Raw genomic sequence first — 26,286 nt, 5'->3', positions numbered from 1 at the left:
CCACTTGATGTTCACTATATCTGAAAGCTTTTGCTGGTGGAATTTTTCTTCCTTTTTTCTTTTTAACCTTCTTTATTATCGCCCTTTTTATGGAAATCACTCCAGACAAGGCATGAAACTTCTTGATGTAAGTAGCTAACAAGAATGAAAGACCATTATTGGAAAGACAGGAAATTCTTATTGGCCTTATGTCGCGTGGTGAAGCTGTGCACATACACACGCATTACAGCTGGTAGCCAATCCGCACTGAATGATTGGGGTCAGGTTATCAAAACAAATGTCGCTGGTGGTGAAAGGTCAAATATTTGACACTCACAGCTGTAGAGAGCAAGTCACATATGTAGCCCAGAGAAAAGGCAAAAGAGTGGAGAAGCAAACAGCCAGCAGACAAAGCAACTTTAAACGAGCTCATGGTTTCATCCACCCACCCTCCTGTCCACCCTCTCCAGCTTGATACATGCACACAAGGCAATAAAGAAAAAAGAAAATAATATTTTTTTATATTTTTATACAAAAAAAAACAAAGTTTGTGTTACAAGTTTTTCTGACTGACAAAAAATAAACCGGCATGCATGCAACTATACCACATTAAAAAGACTAAGGCTATAGGTAGGAGAAAAAGGTATTTCTTTTAAAAACTGATTTTAACTGAAAAACAGGCTAACAGATGATAACAAGCTCTAAATTGTGGCCAAAAATAAGCCCCTAATTTAAAGAAAACAAAATTTCTACCAATTCAGAGAGACCTCACATTTATAAGATAAAAGGAATATTTTTTTTTTAAATGAAAAAATTTAGGAAAAGAAAAGAGGGTGCTTCTACAGAATTGGAACGAGATTTTGTAGTCAATAAATGGAGTTTTCAGATAAAAAAAAATAATGGTTTCAACTGTTTTTTTTTTTGTCAATTCTAATAAGTTACAATGGTAGCTTCCAAATTATTCAGTCAAAATTAACTGAATATTACTGAAGTTTAAAAATAAGCAACTTTAATCATGTTAGGTGAAAAGTTTTGGCCATCTTGTTTGAATGAAAATGGAAAATTACCTTCCTTTTGAACTCTCCTGTTTTATGATCGTTTTTATAAAATTTTATTTTCATTTTTTTTAATAAATAATTTTCTACCTTATCGATTTTCATAATTTTTGGATAAAATCATCTTAAAAATACGAGAAATATGTAGATACCATTGTTTTCATGTGAAACTCAGTATTAAGATTTCCAAAATTTTGTCCCAATAGTGTAGAAGCGACGAAAAAAGATTTCAGTGCCTACCAGATTCTCGCAAGTCTGAGGTACAAGAATGTAACATCATTTCCAGAAGTCGTCGTTTCAATTCATTTGGATGCCTTAGCAACTCATAAGACTGATTCATTTTGTCAAGACATGAAAATACTTGACCTCGTTCCTGAAAGAAAATTTGTTTTTAATAAATAAAAAAATTCAAAGTGATTTTGGTTCTTGTCCAGAATTCACCCTGGATTAAAAAACAATGCTTGTGCCGAATAGTGAATTTTAAAACATTTCAGGTGAAAATATTATTACATACTTACGGGTCATGTCGAAATTAGTATAAATTCCAAAAATTTTTAAAAAATGATCTTGTAGATAATATGCTAGATCTATTTTACAGAAAAAAATCCGTGATGCTAATGGTCAGAGATTTTTCAGGAAAAGCAAGAGAAATAAGTCAGATTATCATAAATAATGAGATTTTAAGAATTGTACAACTTTAATAATTAAAAACCTACAATAATCCTTGATCATTCAATAAATTCTATTTTTACTCGTAATTAATTTTCTACGGGATCATTTTTCATAAGTTTTGGAATTTACACTAATTTTGACGTGACACATAAGTATGCAATCTTTAAACAGTGTTTCAAACCTACTTATTCTTCACATAAGGAATCTGTCATGTGAACAATTCGCGCATGCAGTTATGAAAGAGTTGACAAACAGATAAAAATCTGATGAACCCCAAAGTACCAATTTGAACAAATGAAAAAAACAATTAAAAAGTTTTCCACACGTCTGAATGCCCTATATACCGAATTTCAAGGCTGTAGATCAAACATTTGTTGAGTATATAGGTTGAGAAATGTCCTCACACACACACACACATATTCTAACTTTTATATATATATAAATGAAACAACATGATCAATTGATGCAACTTTTGGAACATCATATTTTTATTTCATCACAGCTATATATCTCATAAAAAAAAAAAATTTTTTGTTTTTGTTTTTTAATATACAGGGGAAATTCTTGACAAGAACTGTCATTTTTGTTTTTATTAAACATTAAAAATGCATTACTGCAATAAAAAGTTTAGTGGATTGGGAATCATAATGAGTAGATAATCATTTTTAATAATTAAAAAAAAAAAAAAAATCTCCAAACTAAGAGAAAAATTAATTACCAAGGCCAAAGAGGTTATAATTTCAGTTAAGTTTGTAACAATGTTTCTTCTTTTTTTATTACATGTACAGCCTAACATCTACATTGCTTGACCAATCGTCACTAAACTTGGTCAAAATATTAGTCATGGTCGAACTTAAGAGTGATTAAATATTATGATATCTAGGACAACTAATAGGGCTACATGGTGTTGCACAGGGCAAAAGTGAAACATGTTTTTATTAAAACTTCTATTCAAATGATCCAGGGTATGGCAGCAGGACTCGGTGCCAACCCACAAATCGAAAGAAACTCAGGCTCAGCTTCAGAAAGAGTGCTATGACTTTGTAACCTTCTCTTACTGCCCCCCTCCTTCCCTGATCTGAACCCGCTAAACTAGTTTGTTTGGTCATACGTTGAAAACATCACCAACATGACCTCCCACAATATCAAAGTAAGCCTGATCACCACCAAGTATTCGCCAAGCTCCCACCAGCACATGTATGCTCCCAGTTCCAGACCAATATCGAGGCAGTGATTGAAGCTGAAGGTGGCTACATTGAATGGATGGCAGCTCTACTACATAATCAAATGACCTGAATTGATTTTTTTCAAGAAAAAGTTTTAAAATAAAGCGGTAGTGTTTTTTTTTCTTTAGGGCGACAACTTTATCATTCCACCCTGTATTTGGAGCCATCACGATCTGAAGACCGCCTTTGTCCCTCTCTCAACCCCAATTGACTCAACTAATTTCCACATATTTCTAAAAGACCATCCCCCTTCTAAATGATGTCATTAGTATAGGTTACTAAGAAAATCACCTGATGTTTTTACATGTCATTATTTCAAAGTTGTCAACTAAATTGTTATAACATTTTTAAATTAACATTCCTAAATTACTGTAACAAAACATTTTGGCTTGAATAATGGCATTGTCCGGTCAATATCTAACAATATGGGCACTATACTGTAAAGTTGAATTAATCTGAAAAAGGGAATTTTGATTTTACCATTAGTGCAAGAAATGGCCACAGTTTTCACATTTATTCAAGTAGTGCTTTTTTAGAATTGCACTTATTTTGAAAAAAAAAAAAAAAAAAAAAACCTTTGTAGTGTACCTACTTGTTATGGGATGAAGATGTTATATTCCAAAAATTATGAAAATTGATCAAATATTTTTTTTTTAATTCAAGAAAATAAAATTTTATAATTTTTAGCGATTAATCATTTTTAGAAGAAAAAAAAGAAAGCTGAATTTAGTTGTCCGCTCTTGAATTCAATCAAATATAACAACTGGTTTCTCGTATTATTTGTATTCATCGGACTACTATTCTCATCTTGAGCCTGATTTTCACAACGTTTCAGTCGATGTAACCTCTGACCTTCTTCAGGTGTATCTTGTCAAACTCGGGAATTTGGACGGAATTGCAAGCAGAACCCTTTATTTACTTCACGGGGGTAGCGTGCTCTTGTTCTGTCAGCCATGACTGGGTAGAGGTCCTAAGTAATTTGCAATTGTATTTTTCGGTCGCCCATCGACTGAAACGTTGTGAAAATCACACTCAAGATGAGAACAGTAGTCCGATGAATTCAAAATAATACGAATACCCAATCATCATCTCAAAAGTTCAGAAACGTCACAACTGGTTTCTCTCACATCAAGTATACCATGAAATTTGATTTTCTTTAATAATAAAAAAAAATACTAATTAATCAAATTATGCGATTTTTGGATTATGCCATCTTCGTTCCATGATGGGTACGTAGATCATAAAGACTTTTCTGCATTTTCTTTACTTTTATTTTTCTAAATAAGCACAAAAAATTTGGTATAACTTTACTATAGTGTGTTTTCGATAAATGCATTTCAGAAAAAAACACTATTACGTACTTACATGTCATGCCGAAATTAGTATAAATTCCAAAAGTTACAAAAAATGATACAGTAGAAAAATAATTATAAGTGAAAACAGAATTTTTCCAAGTTGCAATTTTTTCACTGTAAATTAACGGTTTAGAAGATTGAAATTAGGGGGAGATAACTGCATTCTACCATTTAAGTTGCTTTGCGCAGAATCCAATGCCACCATCTTTCAGGTCAGCCATCTTGCTTCTTCTCAATATACTGCACTTTTTCTTTTTTTTTTTTCCCCCTGAAAATCAGCTCTAGCACATCTTCTACTGGTCCATATTTTTGTAATTTATATTAACTTTAACATGACATGTAAATACGTAACAATGTTTTGTTATATAGGCAGGTGTATGAATATGTTCTAAAACGACGTACAAGTTATATTATGTGCATATATATATATATATATATATATATATATGAATATAACAACGTACATGTTGAATAGTTAGGGTTATCATTTTCTGTATATTCATGTACATGTAAATGCGTGTATGTATACACTTAGTATCATTTAGTTGATCATCTAGTGTGTATATTTTAACATTTATGCAACAGTTCTAACAGGAAACAATTGACATAGATGTATAAAAACAGTTGTAGATAAACAGTTCTTTTAACAGATGTAAATAACACAACACATTCCTGAATTATTTATGAACATTTATTTTCATGACTCGGCTGTCATTTTCAGAGATTACACGTTCTTTACATCTTGGCTGTCCGAAGTGACGCCGCTTCCCACGTCATCTTGAGTCGTCCGTTCTCTCTGATGTCCAGCTAACGACTCCTAGAATCTCCCCAAATCTACATACATCACATGTTTCTTTACGTCACATCATTACGTGTCTTAGACCAACAGCTGATGTTCCCGATCTAGTTATTTGTTTATTCAAACCAAAAATAATGTTTACATCTATTTTCAATTTTCACATTCCTTTTGTGATATTATTATATTATATGTACCAATCATTTTTTTCCCAATTTAATTGTTTATTTTTCTAATCATAATAATTGATTCCAGTGACCAGCTGTCGCTCAAATCAATAAAAAGTAATAATAATGTTTTGACCCTTGGTTCTGCTTGATACAGTTAACACAGATACTACACTATGATCACAGCCGAAAGGGTCACAACATTTCAGTTTTTCCCTTAAATGCCTTTGTTCGAAAATACACAATTGGGTCAGACAACACACGATAGTAAAGTTGTACCAAAAATTGTATGTTAGGAAGCCATAAAATACAATGCGATTATAGTTTGTCAAGACAAGCACAATATATAAAACTTTTTGAATTGGAATGACTAGAAGAAAATGGTAAACAGAACAAACCTTCCAAGCTGCTGCATCGGAACCATCAACGCCTTTCCACATGATGGTCAGTAATATAATTAACATGTTCTGCGTAAATTCTTCATTCTTCTCTACTGATTCGCGTACATAGATCTTTTGGATTCCAAGATTATCCAGCGCCCTCTGGAAGTTCTCAGCATGCATTGCTGACGCTTGCGTCTCTTCCAGCAATTCCTCATCGTCCTCTTCCGGGACTGTAGGCACATCATTCATGCTTTCACTGTGAGAAAGCAGGCCATTCGCGAACCCGTCAATTCCCTTCCAGCCAACTCGCTGTGCCAAGCTACTAAGGTCCTCTGCGCTCGTGCTTGAACTTCGGCTCATGGACCGCTCTTCTGAATCTTCCACGAGGTTCCAGTAGTCATTTTTCACCTGCTCATACATCGGGGGGCCCATTGTGTTGTTTGGTGAGAGAAGGTTGACGGAGCTCCGTGACGAAGGAATATCCAGGAACATCCGGCGGCTTTCGATATCTGTGCCTCTTGCCATTTCGTTGGTTGCGCATGGGGTCTCAACTCGAATGGGACCCTCGTCACTTATCTTAAGGATGGGTTGGGGTGAGGAACCCAAGCTAAAATTAGTGGTCTTTGGATAGGAGATGAACAGCTTACAGAGAATTTCTTGCCAACAGAGTTGTTTGGAAAAGTTTTTGGCGGAACCAGATTTTGAAACTAAAAATTGCAAGAGCTGTAAAAATAAGAATGAAAAGATTTTTAAAACACAATCATAAAATTTACTAACAAATTAACAGTTATGTTCTACTTGATATTGGCTAGCTGTATAATAATAATAATAATTTTTATAATAATAATAATAACAATAATAAAGAATAAGAAGTTTTTGACGATATCAACTATATTAATCAGTCAAACAATAATGAATAAGTAATAGGAAGAAGTTTTCTGACTATTAAGCAATTAGATAATAACCCTGGCCTTTTGGTTAGGTTGGTTGGTTGTTTTTGTTTTACGGCATATCAACTCTTTTCAGGTTATTTAATGCCAAATAGTCAGGGAGCAGTTGTCATCTACTTCAAGAATTTTGCCAAAATTGAAATTTCACTTGGATATGATCAAGAACATCACAACGAATAACTTTCAACTTGTCTTCCAACTATTAGCATCATATTTTATCACGAGAGGGCGCTTTTCCAAAATGGCTACGAAAATCATGAGAATATAGTAGAAACTTTATTTTTTGCCAAAATATCAGGAAACTGGGTTGTCTTTCAATGATTTTCTTAACATATAGTGAATGCCCCCATATTTTAAAACCAAAATCACTGGATACAGGGTAGACAAAGGGCGCTTTTGCCTAAGATGGCCTCCAAAATAATGCACAGCCCATAGGAATTAAGGGGAGCGTTTGGTTCAAAACTGAAATTGCCTTGTGGGCATTCATACTCCTATCAGTACTATATGGTAGGCTGGGTTACCAATGTTGCACAAAAAAAATTGATACCCCCCAATTTGGGGACGTGAGGGGGCAAAAAAACAATTTTCAGCCCGATTTGGCATAATGTTCCAAATCTTATAACTAGAGAAACACTGGGCCAATTGAGATGAAAAAAATATATGGGTACACTATAGAGACTGCTCTAGATAGTAATTTGTGGCAGAGAGATAATTTACATTTTCAAGTATTCTTAATGAAAAAAAAAATATATTATATATTAGGTATAGTTATATTGTACATTTCTATATCATTCCATGTCATCTTCACTAATGTCATCTATTTCTTCATTGTAGTCCTCTGAATTTTCACAGCCATCACCACATCCACAAGCATCAGAGCACATTAGTGAATTCTTATGGCATCCACATCTGTTTGTCATACAGGAACTGCGGCAGGAACATTGACGCAGCTCTAACAATACTTCTGGTGCTGGCACATTAATATTTAGTACAGGTACCAAATAACCATCCTGCCTCTCCCATGAAAAATTAGTTGCTGGTGGGATGCTAGGGCATGGTTTGGTGGATAGATTCCAAACCAAAGCCATGTAGAATGCCCTTTGTGTGTGCGGTATGAGAGTTCCTAATGTAGGAGGCAACTGCCTTCCTTCCTTGGCATTTTGTGCAAAGAGTGCCCATCTCAGTTCTTTTATACTCTCTGATGTCACTTTTCCAGAAGGTTTATACAAAAGGCATATGTAGCGTTCCATCTGGTTGACAACCCACTCTGGAACATCAGTACTCTTTCCAAATGCTGCAAAGGCATCAAGCAGGGGGGTATCACATGCCATAAATGCCTTGAAGTGACTTGTGACTCCTTTCCCAGCAAATGCACCAGTGTTGTCAGTCCCTATGAAGGCATACCATCCCACTAATGCTTTTGCTTTCTTAATGCCGAGCTTATTATAGCTTTCAAATATTTAAATCCTCTCTGTATTATTCCTAACAAAGCACGTCATTGGCGGGATTAATGGATAGTTTCCAGTAAGTAACACAAAGACATCTGTATCTACTGAAAATATATCTACTTTAGCATTTTCATCTTTGTGATTGACGTCCACAGCATTAAGCAGTACCAACTGGTCACCTTCCTCTAAGCAGTGACTTCCTTCTGACATTTGTGGCATGGACAAAACATTGGCAAGGTGGCAATTAGCTTCTATGATTGTGTCGTACATAACAAGAACCTTCTTTGACTTTCCTTGCTAGTGTGCTAGTACTTTCTGTGATAGATATTTGGTGAGCTCAGCCTTTGTCTGGATATGTGATAGAAACATCCTTATATTTTTTATGTCTGTACTGTCATTAACATGATAATGGATAGCTGCTGTTTTCTTGGTTCTCTTGTCTCTTGTGGTTTGTTTGAGAGATCCTGGTCGATATTGGTCAAAGACAACACGTATTTCATCATATTGTGCCCCCATATCTTCAACCATTTCAACAAATTTGTTTACAAAATTTAAAGCAGTAAATTTCTCACATGTTTTTGTTACCATGTTGACAACACACATTGCATAAATTATTAAAATTGCAGTTTGGGTGCTATTTGCTTGATCTGCTGGGGGCTGGCTTACATCTTCTGGAATAGGGAGATCCATGACCAACTTTACTAACTGGGATTTTCCAGAAAGCATAATCATTGAACCATCTGGCTGGAAATTTGATGGTGGGGCACTGGGGCACTGTCAAATTCATATTCTCCTATAGCATCTTTCATTTCAAATTCAGGTCTTCTTTTGCCTATAACCAATAGTCTAGAAAGCAATTTCCTCTCTTGTTTGACAGCAACTAATTGGCCCTTCACCTTTGTTTTGACAACTGGACCAACATTCTTGAAATAGGGAATGTTATTTTTCTTCTGGGGATCACAAAAGCCAACTGTCTTCTCAACCATCCTACTCGTCACAAACTTCCCCAGTGCCTCTCTTCCTAATTTATCTCTTTGTTCAATATTCTGACTGACTTCAATTGGCGGTACAGCATATGTCATCAAGTTAAACATGTCACTTTCTTCAAATGGATTTCCTTGTTTGTTGATGGCATCCACAAGTTTTGCAGCATTTTGTATCAATCTAGTACCTTTTCCACCAGTTAATTCGTGGTGAAGTGATGTTGCCTGTCTACTTTCTATTCCAGCATAGTCTTTGAACTCATTAATGACTCTGCTTAATGTAGGAGCAATGATAAAGTATTTGTCTAATGCTGACTCATTTCCTGTAATGCCGATGAAACCCCCTTTGCATTTCATTTTCTTATGTTCTTGTTCAATCGCATGATCTGGATCAATTGCTGTAAATGATGCATTGTGTTTAGCAATGGTAAAGTTTCCTTCATTAAGAAATTTCCATAGATCAGGATCATTTGTCTGCATCTCCAACATGTCAGTAACATATAGCATACCCCATCTTCCATAGTTAAACTGATCATGTGCATGGAAGTAGGACAACAACTCTTCCATTTTTGCCAAATGAAGCTTCCAATCACCTTTCCTTGTAGCAGCAATGAACATCAGCAAAACAATTACTTGGTTCATGTAGTTTGTCAGGAATTTTTGAATACCTTTCCCATTTTCTTGCTATTCCTCCATCCGTTTGAAAGTATCATTTGTCATCAGCTGATGGTGCATAAGGTTAATTTGTTTCTGAAATTCTTCTGTATCCTTGATTGGTTCATTGATGTATGACTTAAATGATTGGGCAATTTTCTTGATACCTGGTGTGATTTCTGCTCTGTCATTTTCTGAGAACACAGTCTGAAAGAACAAATGATGCAATGCTATGAGTGTCACTGTATGTGCTTCTATTCCTCTTTACACATGTCGCCCATCTAATATTTGCCTCACTGTCGCTGGTCCATAAAGGTCTGACTCTTGCCAAGCTATATCAATGCCACTGCCTTCAACATACTTCCCTAAACATTTGAGAGCAGCCATAGTAGTGTGCAAACTCCCAAGTCTAATGCACCACTGCGATTTGTAATCTTTCAATCTTACTGCACGATTATACAAGTCGCCATCTAGTGTAATCACAGGCCTGCAATCATCTCCCATAGTCATGCAATTAATCTTCTGTGCCTGCATTAGAATAGTCAAGAGTACAGGCCACTCTGTTGGACTTCTCCTGTAAAGAGGGGCACATATTCCAACATTCCAAATTGGTGTTTTCTTAGTGATAAGTGAATTATAGGTTGACCACGTAGGACATTGGAGATTCTTTTTCTGAGTACAGACTTTATTTTTTGATCCAGTCGTCATAATTTCTGTTGAATTTTTATCTGACACAGCAGTAGTCACTGAACCATCTTTGGTTTCTTCATATATACCTCCCATCTCATTTTCCTCATCTCTATTGTTTGTAGTTTCTTCCTCCATGTTTTCCAACACATATGTTTCATCTTCATTGTCTTTGGTGCCTGTGCTCGTGGCTCCCATTTCTTTAACTTCTTCATATACCTGTTTTCCTTGTGACTCTGTTCCTGTATTATCAGCTACATCTTCACCATCTTCACACTCTTCATCTTTTCCCCACTTCCCATCCCTCAACACATTTGACAAAATCCAGCTACAGGTCAAGAACCAAATTACATTCATCTGCTCATAGACAATGTCAGTGCCTTTCAGAGTGTACAATTTGTAATTCACATGATCAACCTTTGGAATTGATGGTTTGTCACATTGAAAGTACTTTACATCTAAATTTTCTTTTAAAGACTTGTCTTTGATACCTAGGTTTAACTTAAGTTTACCACCAAGAATGGGATTACTTTCAAGCTCTTGCTGTGCTATTAGCAAGTCTGCCCCATGAAATGGCCCTACCTCACTACTCCAGTCAATATTGTCAATTGCAAACAAGGGTCTCACACCCTGCTTTAGAAAAGGGGGTATGTGCATGCCCTGAACACTGTCATTTACATTATCCATTACAGCCAAAGCCATTCTTGTTGTTATTCTCTCCACCTCATCATACGAAACAGCCGCCTTCATGTCTCTGAGCATTTCCACTTCTGAACGTGACCTGTTTGCTTGATATGATGTAAGGGCCAGACCAACTGTAAATGGTGTATGCTTATCCTTCTGGAACCCACCACCATCTTCAGATTCGTAGTTTACTTGTCGATTGGATCTATATGAAGACACAATGTGCTGAGTTAAATTTCTTGACATTTTCTCTGCTTCTTCTTCTCGTTTTATATGTAGACTAGTATGTAGGCCATATGTTATCCACCTTACTAACTGTAATAATTTTTTTGGTGTTTCAAAGTCCTCAAATGAGCCTAGATATTTCCAATCTTTGATGCTATCTATTTCTTGTCTAATTATCTTTGATGCTTTACTTAGGATTTCCATCTCTTCATCTACATCTGACACTTCATACTCACGAGAAACAATTTTGTCTTTAATTTTCTTGGAGACAACTACTTCAGGTTTAGGACCACGCTTGACAAAATCAATTCCAGGAATCTTCTCAAGAAGACGCTTTTTCAAAAGCTGCTTGTAGTTGCTAGTTAGAACTGGCACTTCATGTTCTTTAAGGAGTTTAATGTACATCATTGATTACATTCATATCAATGCCTGGAAAAGTATCACTGCTAGTTAATCTTAGTTGGACAATGTTGACAATTTCAATAATAGATATAGCACCTCCAATGTCATCATTTTCTGTTTGTTGGTTGTTGGCAGTCTTTGATGTTTCAAGGTATCTGGTTTCTTTTCTTAAACATGTCAAGTGGTATTTTAAATCTTGTGCAAATGCATCCATTGCATCCATAAGGAGTGCTAGTCTTGCACGGACATCTTCACTTGGACTACAGTTCTTGATTTCCAAGAATTTTTTCCCCATGGACTCGCTGCACACTTCATGAATTTGTTCTCTGCCTTGATCTTGACAGAAGACACATAAATCTGAATCAAATGTTTTCCTTGATTTTGGTGATACAAAACTTGTACTTGGCCTTCCTCGCTTTTTGCTCATTGACTCTTTTAATTCTTCTTCATGACTCCTTTCAGCTTTTGCAAGATTGCTTGTGTTACAGAATGATTTGTAACACTTTCTATGGTAATGGTAATCTGTTCCTCTAACTATTTTCAATGTATGTATTCTATCACAAATGTTTCTGTTCTTGCCAATTCTACCCCATCTTTCACTACACAATCTGATATTGGAGAGGGATGTTTCAGTTGCAGTAGAAAACAGATCGTGCAGCTTCTCGTCGCATCCTCCATATTGCCGTTTCTGGTTACTATTGCTCCAAACACAAATCTAAGGCCAGCTGCAGCCGTGCAAAGGAAAAATACAACATTTAGAACATTGCAATATAATAAACTTAAGATAATTAATAGAAATAAAGACATTTAGGGTTATTTTGGGGATTTTAGGTATTTTTGTCAGTAAATTAGGCAGCAAATTTGAAAATCGCTCTCACGCGCTTAAAACGGCTCTGAAATTTGGAAGACAAGTTGAAAGTGATTATCTATGATGACCTCCAACACATACAAGTGAAAAATCAATTTTGGCAAAATTTCTGAAGTAGCTATTAATTAATGACAAATGCCCCCTGACTAAAATCCAAAGATTGAAGAAAAAATTTTTTAACAGAATATATTTGTTGTTTTCAAGTCGGTTTCTATTTAACCCATAGTTGGGACCCTAACAGGTACTACCACTCTGAGTCAGAGTGGACCTGGGAGCAATGGTAATTAAAGGGTGGCTCCACACTTCCCAAAACCCGCAAGCTGGGGCCTCACCACTGGATATAGTTTGAGGTCATATCCAGGACCTTTTGGCTAGGAACAAAGTGTAGTATCTGGTATTACACTACACATCAGCTTTTCTGACCTCGATCAGTGGAGGAAAAATCCTTCTAGACTGAGGCAATTTTAATTTTTGTTCCCATCCAGAGTGCCCCTTTTTAGAGGAGCTGGATTTTTTCCCACATTAAAAACTGACCTTGTGTCTAACTCTGCCCTCGTAAGGAGACAAGTAAATAAGAATAATAAGAATATAAAGTAAAAATAAAGAAAAAGAAAAAAAAAACGGAAACATAAAAAGAAAAAGAGACAGGGCTCTATGGACAAATTTATATTTAGTTGACCTTCGACAAATATTTTCGTTTACTAGCCAAATAGAAAAGTTACTAGCCAAACCCACATGATTTTTAGAATATGACATCTTCGTTCTATGACGAGTATGTACGTCAAAGATTTTTCTGTATTTTTTTTTTTTTTTTTAAATAAGTGTAATTCTAAATATACAACAAATTTTAAGTTGATACTTGAAGGTATAAACATTCTGATTTCTTCAGATGTTTTTTAATCAGCCATTTAAAAAAAAAAAAAAAAAAAAGAGCATATTGTTTTATTAAACTTTTGTTTAAATAATTTAACTTTGTTCATTTTATTAAAAAAAAGTTGAAAAGATATTTTTCACTCAGTAGTGAACCTTGGAAGATTGTCAGTGAAAGAAATGCAATCGCTAAAAGATAAGCGTTTCATTATTTCTAGTCGTCACTTTGAAAAATCACTCGCAAATGCAACTGTTTCACTTGCAATGTAGAACCCTGAGAGAAAATAAAAAGAAAAAAGAAAGAGAGAAAAAAAATAAAAACAAAAAAGAAAAAGAAAGAGAGAAAAAAAATAAAAACAAAAAAGAAAAAGAAAGAGAAAAAAATAAAAACAAAAAAGAAAAAGAAAGAGGGAAAAAAATAAAAACAAAAAAGAAAAAGAAAGAGAGAAAAAAAATAAAAACAAAAAAGAATAAGATTTTTAGGTACAAATGCAGAATAAAAAACATATTATCATCAGCATATTATGGCAGGTTAGGTAAACCACCAGAAGCTGCCAAATGTGAACTTCATGATTTTTTTCTTTTGTTTTTTTGTGAAAATGCTGTATAATGTTAAAATGTAAGCAAAAGTTAAAACTTAATGAAAAAAAACATATAAATATAGAAAAAGTCATTGTATGATAATCTCAATGAAAAAACATTTTTTGTTACAAATAAAATATAATTAAAAATTAATGGAAAATTTTACGAAACTGAGAAAATCAAAATTCAAAATAAAAAAAAACACTCATTGTAAGGTAAGTTTCATGAATAAATATTTATTTTTTTCTAATAAAGAATTGGAAGAGAAGTTCTAAATACCTTATAATATGTTTACAGTATTTACAGCTTTGCTTCCAATTTTCGGATTTTTAATCATATCAAAACGCACTTTATCTCTTTTTGATGGATTGATTGATGCTATTTTTTCTGATGAGTTAAGGGCAAAATAAATTCACTGATTGATATAATAATTAAGTGATTGATTTTATGCTATGAAACAGATACTGCCAATAATTGTAAATGTCAACTGAAGTAAAGGAATAAATTATAAGATGATTAATATCATGAAGCTTGGAATATAGTCTTTTGTCATTTATTCACTATATTGCTCTGTTATTACATTGAGCTTCTTAAATAAGGATTGGTATATATTATAAGGAAATAAGATATATTTCCACAGATATATATATATATATATATATATATATATATATAATTATTAATTAATAATGGGACAATTAATCGGAATCAGAAAAAAAAAAATCTGGATTTTTTTTGGGGGGGGGTATCGGAATGCGTATCAAAATCAGAAAAATTTGTGCCTATTTTCCGATGCCAGAATGATTAATTTATCATTTTTTTTTTTTGATTTTGTTTAGATTAAAATAAAAAACCTTCCACTGTTGGTAGTAATGATAAAATTATAAATATTTAATTGATTTTAAACTACCAGTAAAACTAAAATGTATAGATCACCCACCCGTGCTTATAAGTGTTTTTACGTTTGAAAAAAAAAAATAAATGCACATTTAACATGTTTTTACAGTAATCAGGGAAAAATAACTTTATAGTTAAATATTTAGAGATTCATAAAGAATCAGAATCAATGATTGTATCGGAATCGGTAATTGTATTGGAATCAGGGAAAAATATTGGAATCATCCCATCATTAATATATATATATATATATATATATATATATATATATATATATATATATTAAAATTACGATAAATATAATCTTTATATATATCTACCAAGAGCAATTAAATGTAAAAAATAATTGATGATAAAAATTAAATAAATTACAACCAAGCACAACTTCATTGATTGATTGATTTTTTAAATCTTTTTAGAAAACACTATAATTCATCCACAATTGGATTCCATATTCTTCCTCCTTTCAAAATACTAACAGCAAAATAAAAACTCTGTTATCATGACCATCTTTATTATTTTTGTTTCTGGGAGATGAGAGAAGGTATCTGCTCACCTGTCTGCTGGCTTCCAGCTTTGTGATCATATCACTTTGTTGGAGGAGTTGCAAAAGGCTTAAGATCCCACTGTAGCACTGGGAAGAATCGGCTGTAAAAAAATAAAGACGTGTAGCCGTTGTCACTCCTTAGCAGTGTTAAATACATAGGAAAGAAGAGAGGGATATATTGAAGATACAGTGGAGACAAGCAATGAGAAAATAAAATTTAAACAATCTTCAATAATATAAAAGGCAGTTGTCTGTGTGTATGTCCAGTTAAAACTCAAAACTGACCAAACAAATGCACACAAAGTTGATATTTTCTTGATTGGATGGATAATATCTAAAATTTCACAAATAATATTCGTCTTTGACCCTATATTGGCACAGATTTTTGTCAGTGGGGGGGGTAGATTTTCAAGATAGATTATTTATTAATTAAAGGGAAATAACTCAATCAATTTTTAATCAAGAAATTAATTCCTTTACATCGACTCATTCCTTGAATTTATATACAAAAAGTTGTGCGTGTGTGTATGTGTGCGCATACCCAGGGAGATGAAGGGGCTGGGCAAAGAAAAAAGAGAGGGTTGAGGAGAAGGAAGTTGAAGGAGTCTGAAAGAGAAAAGAGATAGAAGTTTTAATGAGAAATATGTTACACTTTTACCCTTGGGTAGTCCAGATAGTATTAATATAAAAATACAAATGTGAAAGCATTCAAAGAGTGTATACTTCCACCAACATCATTGCCACTCAAAACTAATCATTAGTTACAGGTAGTCTATTATATAACAGGCACTTGTCTGTGTGTTTGTATTTTCAGCTTTAAAGAATACACAACAAACCCCTACAAAGTTGCTATTTTGTTAATCAGAGTAATTCCAGAAAAGTAATATCTAAAGTTTTAAAAAAAGATTACTTCTAAGGAGATCAGCTGCCCATTTGTATCATTTAATGTTATCATGTATTAATACATTTGTATCATTTAATGTTATCATGTATTAATTCAGCCCAGGAAATGAGTCAGCATTTATTTTTTTTTTTTTTTTTTTTTGATTGAAAGATGTTAACTTCGGATTTAATTTATCGTTTCATAATCATTGTCATTTCTTTACAAAGAAAGATGATTGAAGAAACTTAGTTTTTTCAGCAATGCTCTGGAAGTATCTTAATTTATTTGGTGTTTTCAGTACAGCTCTGAAGCCTTTTTTTTTTTTAACTTGGAAGTTATCACTTATCAAAGCCCAAAAGCCACTCGAGGATAAGGGTTAATGAATATAAAGTGGTGATGTAGTAATAATTAATGATGACAATTGGGTAGAATTTGATTATTTATGAGTACGGCTCAACAAAAACTTGAAAAACTTGTTTATGTTGGATTTGAATGTTACCATGTTGCATTTAACCAGGAAGCAGGCAAGCAGAACAGTGTTCAGCAGGTGAGCAATTCTGAGAAAGAAGCTTTGTTTATGGAATTTACGTTTAGATTTAGGCATAGTAAGAGAGCAAGGGAAATCATATATAGTAGTTGTAGCTAGTCGAGTGTTTTTGTGGCTAGAGGGAACCATAGGTTAGAGTTCAGTGGAGCACTTGCCATGAAAATAATGATAGAGTAGAGACAGACTCGCAACGTTTCTTTTGTGGGAAAGAGGTTGCAGGGAAGAAAAAAGGCATCACTTACTAGGTTTCGAAGCCAGTTTTGGTTGGTTGGTTGGTTGTTTTTGTTTTACGGCATATCAACCCTTTTCAGGTTATTTAATGCCGAATCCAAAGATTTTGAAGAAAAAAAATTTTTAATAGAATATATTTGTTGTTTTCAAGTCGGTTTCTATTTAACCCATAGTTGGAACCCTAACAGGTACTACCACTCCGGGTCAGAGTGGACCTGGAAGCAATGGTAATTAAAGGGTGGCTCCACACTCCCCAAAGCCCGCAAGATGGGGCCTCACCACTGGATATAGTTTGAGGTCATATCCAGGACCAGCCAGTTTTGAATCAAGGCTGGATAGCCTCCTAAGTTTTATTCACTTCTCTCATAAAAAAAAAAGGGAATTACTCTTCTGGGGTAGAGGAGAAACTTAACACTATCTAACATCTTCTATTTACTTTTTTACAGCCCCGAGCCACGTTGGGTAGCCCTACTTATTTGTATTTAAATAAAAACTATGCCCACTGTTATTTAAGGTTTATTTTTATAATAATGAGTCACCACTTATCAAGCCAGTTGAGAGTAAGGTTTAATAAGATGGATGTATTTTCAGTTACATGATGATGAACAATATTATGAGAGGATTGAAAATAATGAATGGAATGAACAAAATTTGATTACTTATGAGGACAGTACTTGTTGACATTGGATTTGAGGATGCCCATGTGGTAGTCAGTAGAGAAGCAATCCTGTGGTAATGTGTTTTATGGATGTGAAGTTCTTGGAACGAAACACTGTTCATGGAAATCTGGCTGTTTCACTCGCAATGTAAAACCCTGTTTCTAAAGCAGGAGAATGATCCAAAAAATTTTTCCAGCTAACTTGGCAACAAACTAGATATAAGCCTTCACTTTTGAGGTGAAAGTCAGTCCTAGGAGCTAATAAAATCAAATAAACAGAATGGACAAAATTTTATTACTTATAAGGATGGTTTATGGCAAGTATTTGTTAACATTAAATTTGAAAACGACCACGTTATAGTCTTCAGAGAAGTAGTCTTGTGTCAATGTGTTCCACAGATAGAAAATTCTAGGAAAGAAACTGTTCATTAAAATTCTGGTTACTGTTGGGCTCATGGAGGGAGAAAGGAAAGTTGTGGTAAAAAGAAAAGTTCTTGGTGTGAATGTCTTACAAGGATGAACCAGAAATTGGAGCTCAGTTGAACAACCTTCCATGGAAATAACAGGAGAGAAGAGAAAGACTAGCAATTTATCATCCGAGAGATTATGGTCTATTTTGTGCTCTGCCAAGGCAAGCAAGAGTGCTCTGAGCAGCCCCTCCCCAGATCTGACAGCTAAACTCCATCTTTAGATGTATCTTATTCTTATATATGAGGTGCTTTCAATAAGTTTCCAGACTTTTTTCATACGGGCACTTTTATTAATAATACACACATGAAACTCTAGTCCCCTTCAAAGTAATCTCCTCTGGTTGCAATTCCAACAACTTCTAGAAGGCCTCATGGAAATCATTCTGTTTGAGCATGTCAATGACCCTTATCACAGCCTTTTTCATCTCTTTAATTGTCTCATAACGACAGCCTCTAAGGTTTTCCTTGAGCTTAGGGAATAACCAAAAGTCACAAGGAGCAACATCTGGACTATATGAGAGTGAGGAACTGTTTTTATGTCCATCTTGGTCAAATAGTCTGTGACAAGGACGGCATTGTGGACTGGTGCATTGTCCTGGTGGAAATGCCACTGACCGGATTTGAAGAGTGCTGGCCTCTTGCGACGGAATCTTTTCCTAAACTCCCTTAAAACCTCAACATAGTATTTTTATTGGCTGTCTGTCCAATGGGAATCCAGTGCATGTAGATCATGTTTGTGCTGTCAAAAATAAGGGATCATCATAAATTTCTGGGTGGATTTGCTCTGTCTGACCTTCTTGGGTCTGGGAGAGCCAGCATGCTTCCACTGGGAACTCTGCCTTTTGGTCTCTGGATCAAAGCAATAGATCCAGATTCCATAGCAGGTCACCAGAGCATCAAAAACGGCAGGATCTGAATTCATCAGTTCGAGCATCTCCCTGCTGTCATGATGTCTTTCTTTTTGATCTCTGAGCACCCTTGGAACAAACTCCACACACCGGACCTTGATAAGTGGTGACTCCTTTGTAAAAAAAAAATCTTCCGCATATTCAGTTCCTTGCGAATAATTGTTTGTCCATTTCCAACACTGACATCAAACTGTGCATTATTGTCTTTATAGACATACGACTGCCCTTATCTATAAAATTCCTTATTTGGCCAATAAACTCTGTTGTTCTGACTTCCTTACTCCTCCCACACCTCTCATCATCCCTCACAGACTCCCTGCCTTCCTTGAATCTCTTATGCCACTCAAAAACTAATGTTCAATTCATGCAAGATGGCCCAAAAGTAGTCTGAAGCATTCCATACATTTCTGTGGCATTTTTTTCCCCCAAGTTTGAAAACAAAAACAAATAATTAAAACTAAATACCTGAGAGCATCATTTGGTCTATAAACAATTTGATCATCGGTTGAGATATGGTGCACTTTTTCATCATGCTGAACATATAGACCATACGGCTTCCCTTATCCATAAAATTCCTTATTTGGCCAATAAACTCTGTTGTTCTGACTTCCTTACTCCTCCCACACCTCTCATCATCCCTCACAGACTCCCTGCCTTCCTTGAATCTCTTATGCCACTCAAAAACTAATGTTCAATTCATGCAAGATGGCCCAAAAGTAGTCTGAAGCATTCCATACATTTCTGTGGCATTTTTTTCCCCAAGTTTGAAAACAAAAAACAAATAATTAAAACTAAATACCTGAGAGCATCATTTGGTCTATAAACAATTTGATCATCGGTTGAGATATGGTGCACTTTTTCATCATGCTGAACATATAGACCATACGGCTTCCCTTATCCATAAAATTCCTTATTTGGCCAATAAACTCTGTTGTTCTGACTTCCTTACTCCTCCCACACCTCTCATCATCCCTCACAGACTCCCTGCCTTCCTTGAATCTCTTATGCCACTCAAAAACTAATGTTCAATTCATGCAAGATGGCCCAAAAGTAGTCTGAAGCATTCCATACATTTCTGTGGCATTTTCCCCCCAAGTTTGAAAACAAAAAGCAAATAATTAAAACTAAATACCTGAGAGCATCATTTGGTCTATAAACAATTTGATCATCGGTTGAGATATGCTGCACTTTTTCATCATGCTGAACATCCCTGTGTACCCCATTTCATGGAGACGCAATCGCAATTTGCTTTTATCATAGACCCTGTCTGTATTCAGCAGAACATGGATCAACTGAAAAAAGGGGAAACAAAATATAAACACAACAGAAGACAAACTTAACGTAATTTATAGAAGGTAATACAACGTGTCCAAAAAGTCACTGGTTTTGAAATTATTTTTTAGGATATTTTTCTGTAATTTTAACACAATCTGACTAAGACATTGGGAAATATTTTTTTTTAAATTATTTTTGAGGATATTTTTCTGTAATTTTAACACAATCTGATTAAGACATTGGGAAATATTTTTTTTTTAATTATTTTTGATATTTTTCTGTAATTTTAACACAATCTGACTAAGACATTAGGAAATATTTTTAAAAAAATTATTTTTGAGGATATTTTTCTATAATTTTAACACAATCTGATTAAGACATTGGGAAATTTTTTTTTTAATTATTTTTGAGGATATTTTTCTGTAATTTTAACACAATCTGATTAAAACATTAGGAAATATTATTTTTTTAATTATTTTTGAGGATATTTTTCTGTAATTTTTACACAATCTGACTAAGACATTAGGAAATATTTTTTTTTAATTATTTTTGAGGATATTTTTCTATAATTTTAACACAATCTGATGAAGACATTAGGAAATTTTTTTTTTTATTATTTTTGAGGATATTTTTCTGTAATTTTAACACAATCTGATTAAGACATTGGGAAATATTTTTTTTTTAATTATTTTTGAGGATATTTTTCTGTAATTTTAACACAATCTGACTAAGACATTAGGAAATATTTTTTTAAAATTATTTTTGAGGATATTTTTCTGTAATTTTAACACAATCTGACTAAGACATTGGGAAATATTTTTTTAAAAATTATTTTTTAGGATATTTTTCTGTAATTTTAACAATCTGATTAAGACATTGGGAAATATTTTTTAAAAAATTATTTTTGATGATATTTTTCTGTAATTTTAACACAATCTGACTAAGACATTGGGAAATATTTAAAAAAAAAAAAAAAAAACGCAAAATTCAGACAATTTTTCTTTATAAAAAATATCTTTTAAATGTTGCCCATTTCCATTGCTTTGCATATTTGTGTGCTTTCCAAAACATTATGACAGATTACAGAATCTCTGGATTGCAATTATATCCCTTATTTCGTTCCTGATGTTTTCTTTCAATTCTTGTAGGGATTAGGGTTTGTTAACATAGACTCTTTCTTTAAGATATCCCCACAAAAAAAAGTTGGGGCTAGTCAAGTCTGGGGAACGATAAGCTCTTTGAGTCAAAGCAATTGACTCCTGATTTTGGTAAAACAATTTAACAACTTGTGTACGTTGTTCAATTCTATACTTATCCATAATTTCCAAAATATTATCTGTAAAATGAAATAGAGAAAACAATAATCGTTAATGGTAACATGACAAAGATTTTTAACCCTTCAGTGATTTTTTTGGACACCCAGTACAATGCAGAGTCATAATGGATCAACACAAACTGAAGCAAATTAAAACATTTAATGGTGGAATAAGATGTACACGATCACCTTTTTATTAATTTAATATATATGTAGTTTTTTTAATACTTTTCTAACATCCTATTGTGTTCTTTCTTGCATCTGTGTTGTCTGATGAAAGTTCCATATAGTATGATATTTCAGGAAAAATTCCTTCTTCAAATGTGTTTGACTTTAGTTCAAAGATACATATGGGAACAGTAATTAAAATAAACCTGATTTAATTTATTATTTTATTTTAAAATCTATTCTTATTATTTTTAACCACATCTTTTTTTGAGCATGTAATTCCAATCGGTTTTCAATTTAGAGCATTTTCCGCACACACACACATACACACAGGTTCACAAGTATAAAAAATAAAACAACTCAAAACAAAAATTTCAGAGAAACAAAAGATATTGGTTGGACTTTGTGTGTGTGTGTGTGTGACACCATTGTGGAAACAACCCACTAAGAGACAAGGTTTACATCTACGTCTTCTGCTGAGGCTGTGTTCATCAGTTACCGTCAGCTCATCTCAATCTGTTTCAAGGCTCTACTTACATTCCATTGTGTTCACTGTCCCCAATTGTAGCAAACCAATGATTGTTCAGAAATAATTTCTAACTTTTGTAAACTGCTACAGAACTCATCGACACTCATAAAACTGCCAGTAAACTAACTCTAAATGTCTCTATTCTCTTGTCCTTTGTCCCCATTACATCCACACCTTCATTAACAATCCCATTTCAACTTTCTTTTGTGTGCCTTTGTGAACAACTTCCTCTCCACTGATTTTCTACTCATTCTATATAACATTTGCTCTGCTGATCAACTTTTCTTTTTAATTCCATACTCTTGGGGGAGAGGAGGGGTCAATAATATTATATAAGTAGTCTCCGACTTACAACACTACACTGAAGTCCATTGAGACGAATACTGCGAGTTTCGATTTTGCGTAGTTACAGAAAAACAAATTTACTTAGGTTCCCACCAACCAAAAACTTATTAACATAAATGGGAACAAATACATCGAGTACATTGCCAAAGATGCTGCAAAAAAGATAGGCTCCCTCTAACATGCTAAAAAATTATTCACACCAGAGAGTATCCTATATCTCTACAAAGTCACAATTCGCCCATGCATGGAGTCCTGTTGACACATCTGAGCTGGTGCATCTACCACTAGTCTCTCACTCTTAGACAGGGTCCAAAAAATAGTCTCAAATATAATATGTCCTGCACTGTAAACCAAGCTCCAACATCTGTCCCATCATCACAATGTTGCATTCCTGTGCTTGTTTTATAAGTACTTTAATGGAATGTGCTCTGATGAACTTATTGCACTTATGCCCCCCTCGACATACATACTCATAACTAGGGCTATGACAGGAGAATATTCTTTTCATTATCTTGACTCCCGAGTTTATATCAGACACAGTTAATCAATCAAGAACCACATCACTATCTAAAAACATATAATATATTAACTGCATAGAGAGGACGGCCTTGCTCAATGTAAGTAAGTTCACTTACTTGGGTTCTACAGTTGATAACACCAACAGTCTTGATTGTGAACTGGACTCCCGCATTGGAAAGGCATCAACAACTTTCGGCAGGCTTAGTGAGAGAGTCTGGAAGAACAAGTCCCTCTCGCTACACCTAAAGATCAAGGTTTACGAGGCCTGCATCCTCAGCACTCTCCTGTATGGCAGTGAGACTTGGTGCACCTACCGCCGACACGAACACCGTCTGAACGCCTTCCACTTCCGATGCCTGCGCACAATTCTTGGATTCACATGGAAGGATCATGTACCAAACACAGCTATCCTCTCCACGACCAAGAGTACTGACATGTACACAGTGCTGCGCATCCGTCGCTTACGTTGGGCTGGCCACACCTGCCGCATGGACGACAGCCGGCTACCAAAAGCACTTCTCTTTGGAGAGATAGCTGATGCCCCTCGCTGTGCTGGCAGGCCACGCCTCCGCTACAAGGATGTCCTGAAACGTGACCTCCAGGTCTTCGGCATCCCTCACAACACTTGGGAAACCTCTGCCGGCAACCGAGCAAAGTGGCAAGCTGCTATAAGATCTGGTGCCAAAAGATCCTGCCAGCAATACACAGACTTCCTGAACTGTAGAAGACTGAAGCGCCTTGCCAATCGTCGTCCTCGACGTTAAGGGCCTTTGATTGATTGATTGATTGATATTAACTGATATATACCTGAGAGTCCAAATAATGAAAAGAATATTCTCTTGCCATAGCCCTACTCATGACAAACTAAACGAGCAATAAAATCCCACCCCTTCACTGTTGAGCCTTCTTCTCTAATAGTTTCTTCCCTCGGACTGCTAGACATTAGAATTTCATGCCTGTTTCTTGTATTAAATGTACTTTGAACAAACATCTTGCTGCTCAACTCTTTACTCCTTTCAACTTCCTGATAGACATAATGTTAAATAGTAGCCTCTTAATTCCAAGTGGCAATATGCCTTGTTTGGAGTTTTAAAAAAAAGTAAAATTGAACAAATTTATGATTTAACAAGAATATCAGCATTCAGGCCAAGATAACAGTGTAGTATCTGTTCTAATGCTACACTTCACCTTTTACATCATCGGTCAGTGGAGAAATCCTTCGTGACGGAGAGAATTTTTATTTTTGTTCCTATCCAGAGTGCCCTTTTTTGGGGAGCAGGATTTCCCCTCATTAAAAACCAACCTTGTGTTTAACTCTGCCCTCGTGGGGAGGCAAGTAAATAGGAACAAGAATATCAGGATACGTACCTTCAAAACGCGTTCAAAAAGGATGCTGCTGTATTGAGAGTCAATCAGCAGAATATAAAGTAATTCACACATGTCAGGTTCGAATAACAAGGCAAATAACTGGTCGGGTTTCCTGCGTGGATTTTCTAGCAACATCAACAGCATGTCGATCACTTCACATTTCTGCAAACAGACCACACAGACATATGAAAAAAAACATCTATTCAGTAAGTAAAAACAGTTTGTTTTTTGTTTTTATTGTAAACAATCAAATTTGGAATTCCAACAAAAAAAACAAAAAAAAAAAAACAGGATTAATCAGTTAAATCAGAACATCTTTTAAAAAAATAAGATATAAAAAAAGCATGAGTTATCTCCCCCTAATTTCACTACTCCTTGAATATAAACAACCAGTAATAGCCTACATTTTTTAACATATAATTTATTATTATTATTGGTACTGAGTAGATTGGTGAGCTTTTAAACCAACGCATTTCAGGTGTAAACATTATGTACTTATGTGTCATGTTAAAATTAGTATACATTCCAAAATTTATAAAAAAAAAAAAAATGATCCAGCATAAAAATAATTACAAGTAAAAATAGAATTCATCGAATTATTTCTTTATCATATGTTTTAATGTGGAATAGTCGCACGACCAATTCAGTATGACAAACTGACTTATTTCCCTTGATTTAAATTAAGGGTCCGCCATTTTTAAACAGAACATAATTGTTTTCATCTTGAGTGTCATTTTCATAACTTGGGTTTTGTTAAAAATACATCTAGCGCATCTTCTACTGGACCGTAATTTTTTGTAATTTTAGACTAATTTCGGCATGGCATGTAAGTATGTAATAACAGTTTCACATGAAATGCATTTATTTAAAAAGATCAGCAACCTACACAAGCACCTTATTATTATTATTATTAGTAGTAGTAGTAGTAGTAGCAGTAGTAGTATTAATATTAAAATTCTAACCCAGTTATGACACCATTTATACCTAGAGTGCTTCAAGTCAAATTTGTTTTTACCCATGTTTTTAATATTATCCAAAGCGACAACAGTAGTATTAGTAGTAGTAGTAGTAGTAGTAGTAGTAATATTAAAATTACTACTTAAAACACCATTTATACCCAGAGTGCTTTAAGCCAAATTTGTCTTTACCCATAAGTTTTTAGTATTATCCAAAGCAACAACAGTAGTAGTAATGGTGGTGGTAGTAGTAGTATAATGAAAGTCCTCTCCGTTTTTCTTGACAGTGAGACTTAAAAATGCCTAATATTTCGATTATATATGCAACATAACTGAAATGAATAATGGATTTAATTTTCTTTCAGGTTTTGTCAATTTTATCTTGATCGAAGTTGCTGTGTTGGCCCGATGTGTTTGCGACACACAAAGAACATATTTTTCATCTAATTGTGAAGAATAAAACGGCAAGAGTCTCATTCTAATGTTTCAAAACAACTTTATCGATCATCTTCGTCAACGTGTAAAAAGAGGAATGGGAAAGCGAAGATTGTTCGGAATAGAACGAGTCCATGAGTATGGACAGAGACGGAAAGGTTAGGAAGTTCTAGAACTATGTTCTTGAATTTTTGGAGATGAGAATTGATAATTCGTATTATTTGGATTCTTGGCAAGTTTGAATTATCG

General features: G+C 34.4%; 1 protein-coding gene across 1 annotated transcript in view; it reads right to left on the bottom strand.

The window, feature by feature from the left end:
• Positions 1 to 26,286, bottom strand: part of LOC145263098 (neurobeachin-like protein 1) — a 319,648-nt gene that overhangs the window by 94,740 nt on the left and 198,622 nt on the right. Inside the window, exons 27-31 of the mRNA XM_080120024.1 lie at positions 24,647 to 24,808; positions 20,260 to 20,419; positions 15,440 to 15,531; positions 5,649 to 6,356; positions 1,275 to 1,407 (exon numbers count right to left, since the gene is read on the bottom strand). Coding sequence (XP_079976150.1) covers positions 1,275 to 1,407; positions 5,649 to 6,356; positions 15,440 to 15,531; positions 20,260 to 20,419; positions 24,647 to 24,808 — 1,255 coding nt within the window. The remainder of the gene's footprint in view (positions 1 to 1,274; positions 1,408 to 5,648; positions 6,357 to 15,439; positions 15,532 to 20,259; positions 20,420 to 24,646; positions 24,809 to 26,286) is intronic.

Source organism: Euprymna scolopes, chromosome 38 (genome assembly GCF_053919585.1).
Source record: "Euprymna scolopes isolate OS-2025 chromosome 38, ASM5391958v1, whole genome shotgun sequence".
NCBI lineage: Eukaryota > Metazoa > Mollusca > Cephalopoda > Sepiida > Sepiolidae > Euprymna > Euprymna scolopes.
Note: the sequence above shows the minus strand (reverse complement) of the source record. Positions and strands in the feature narration are given on the sequence as shown.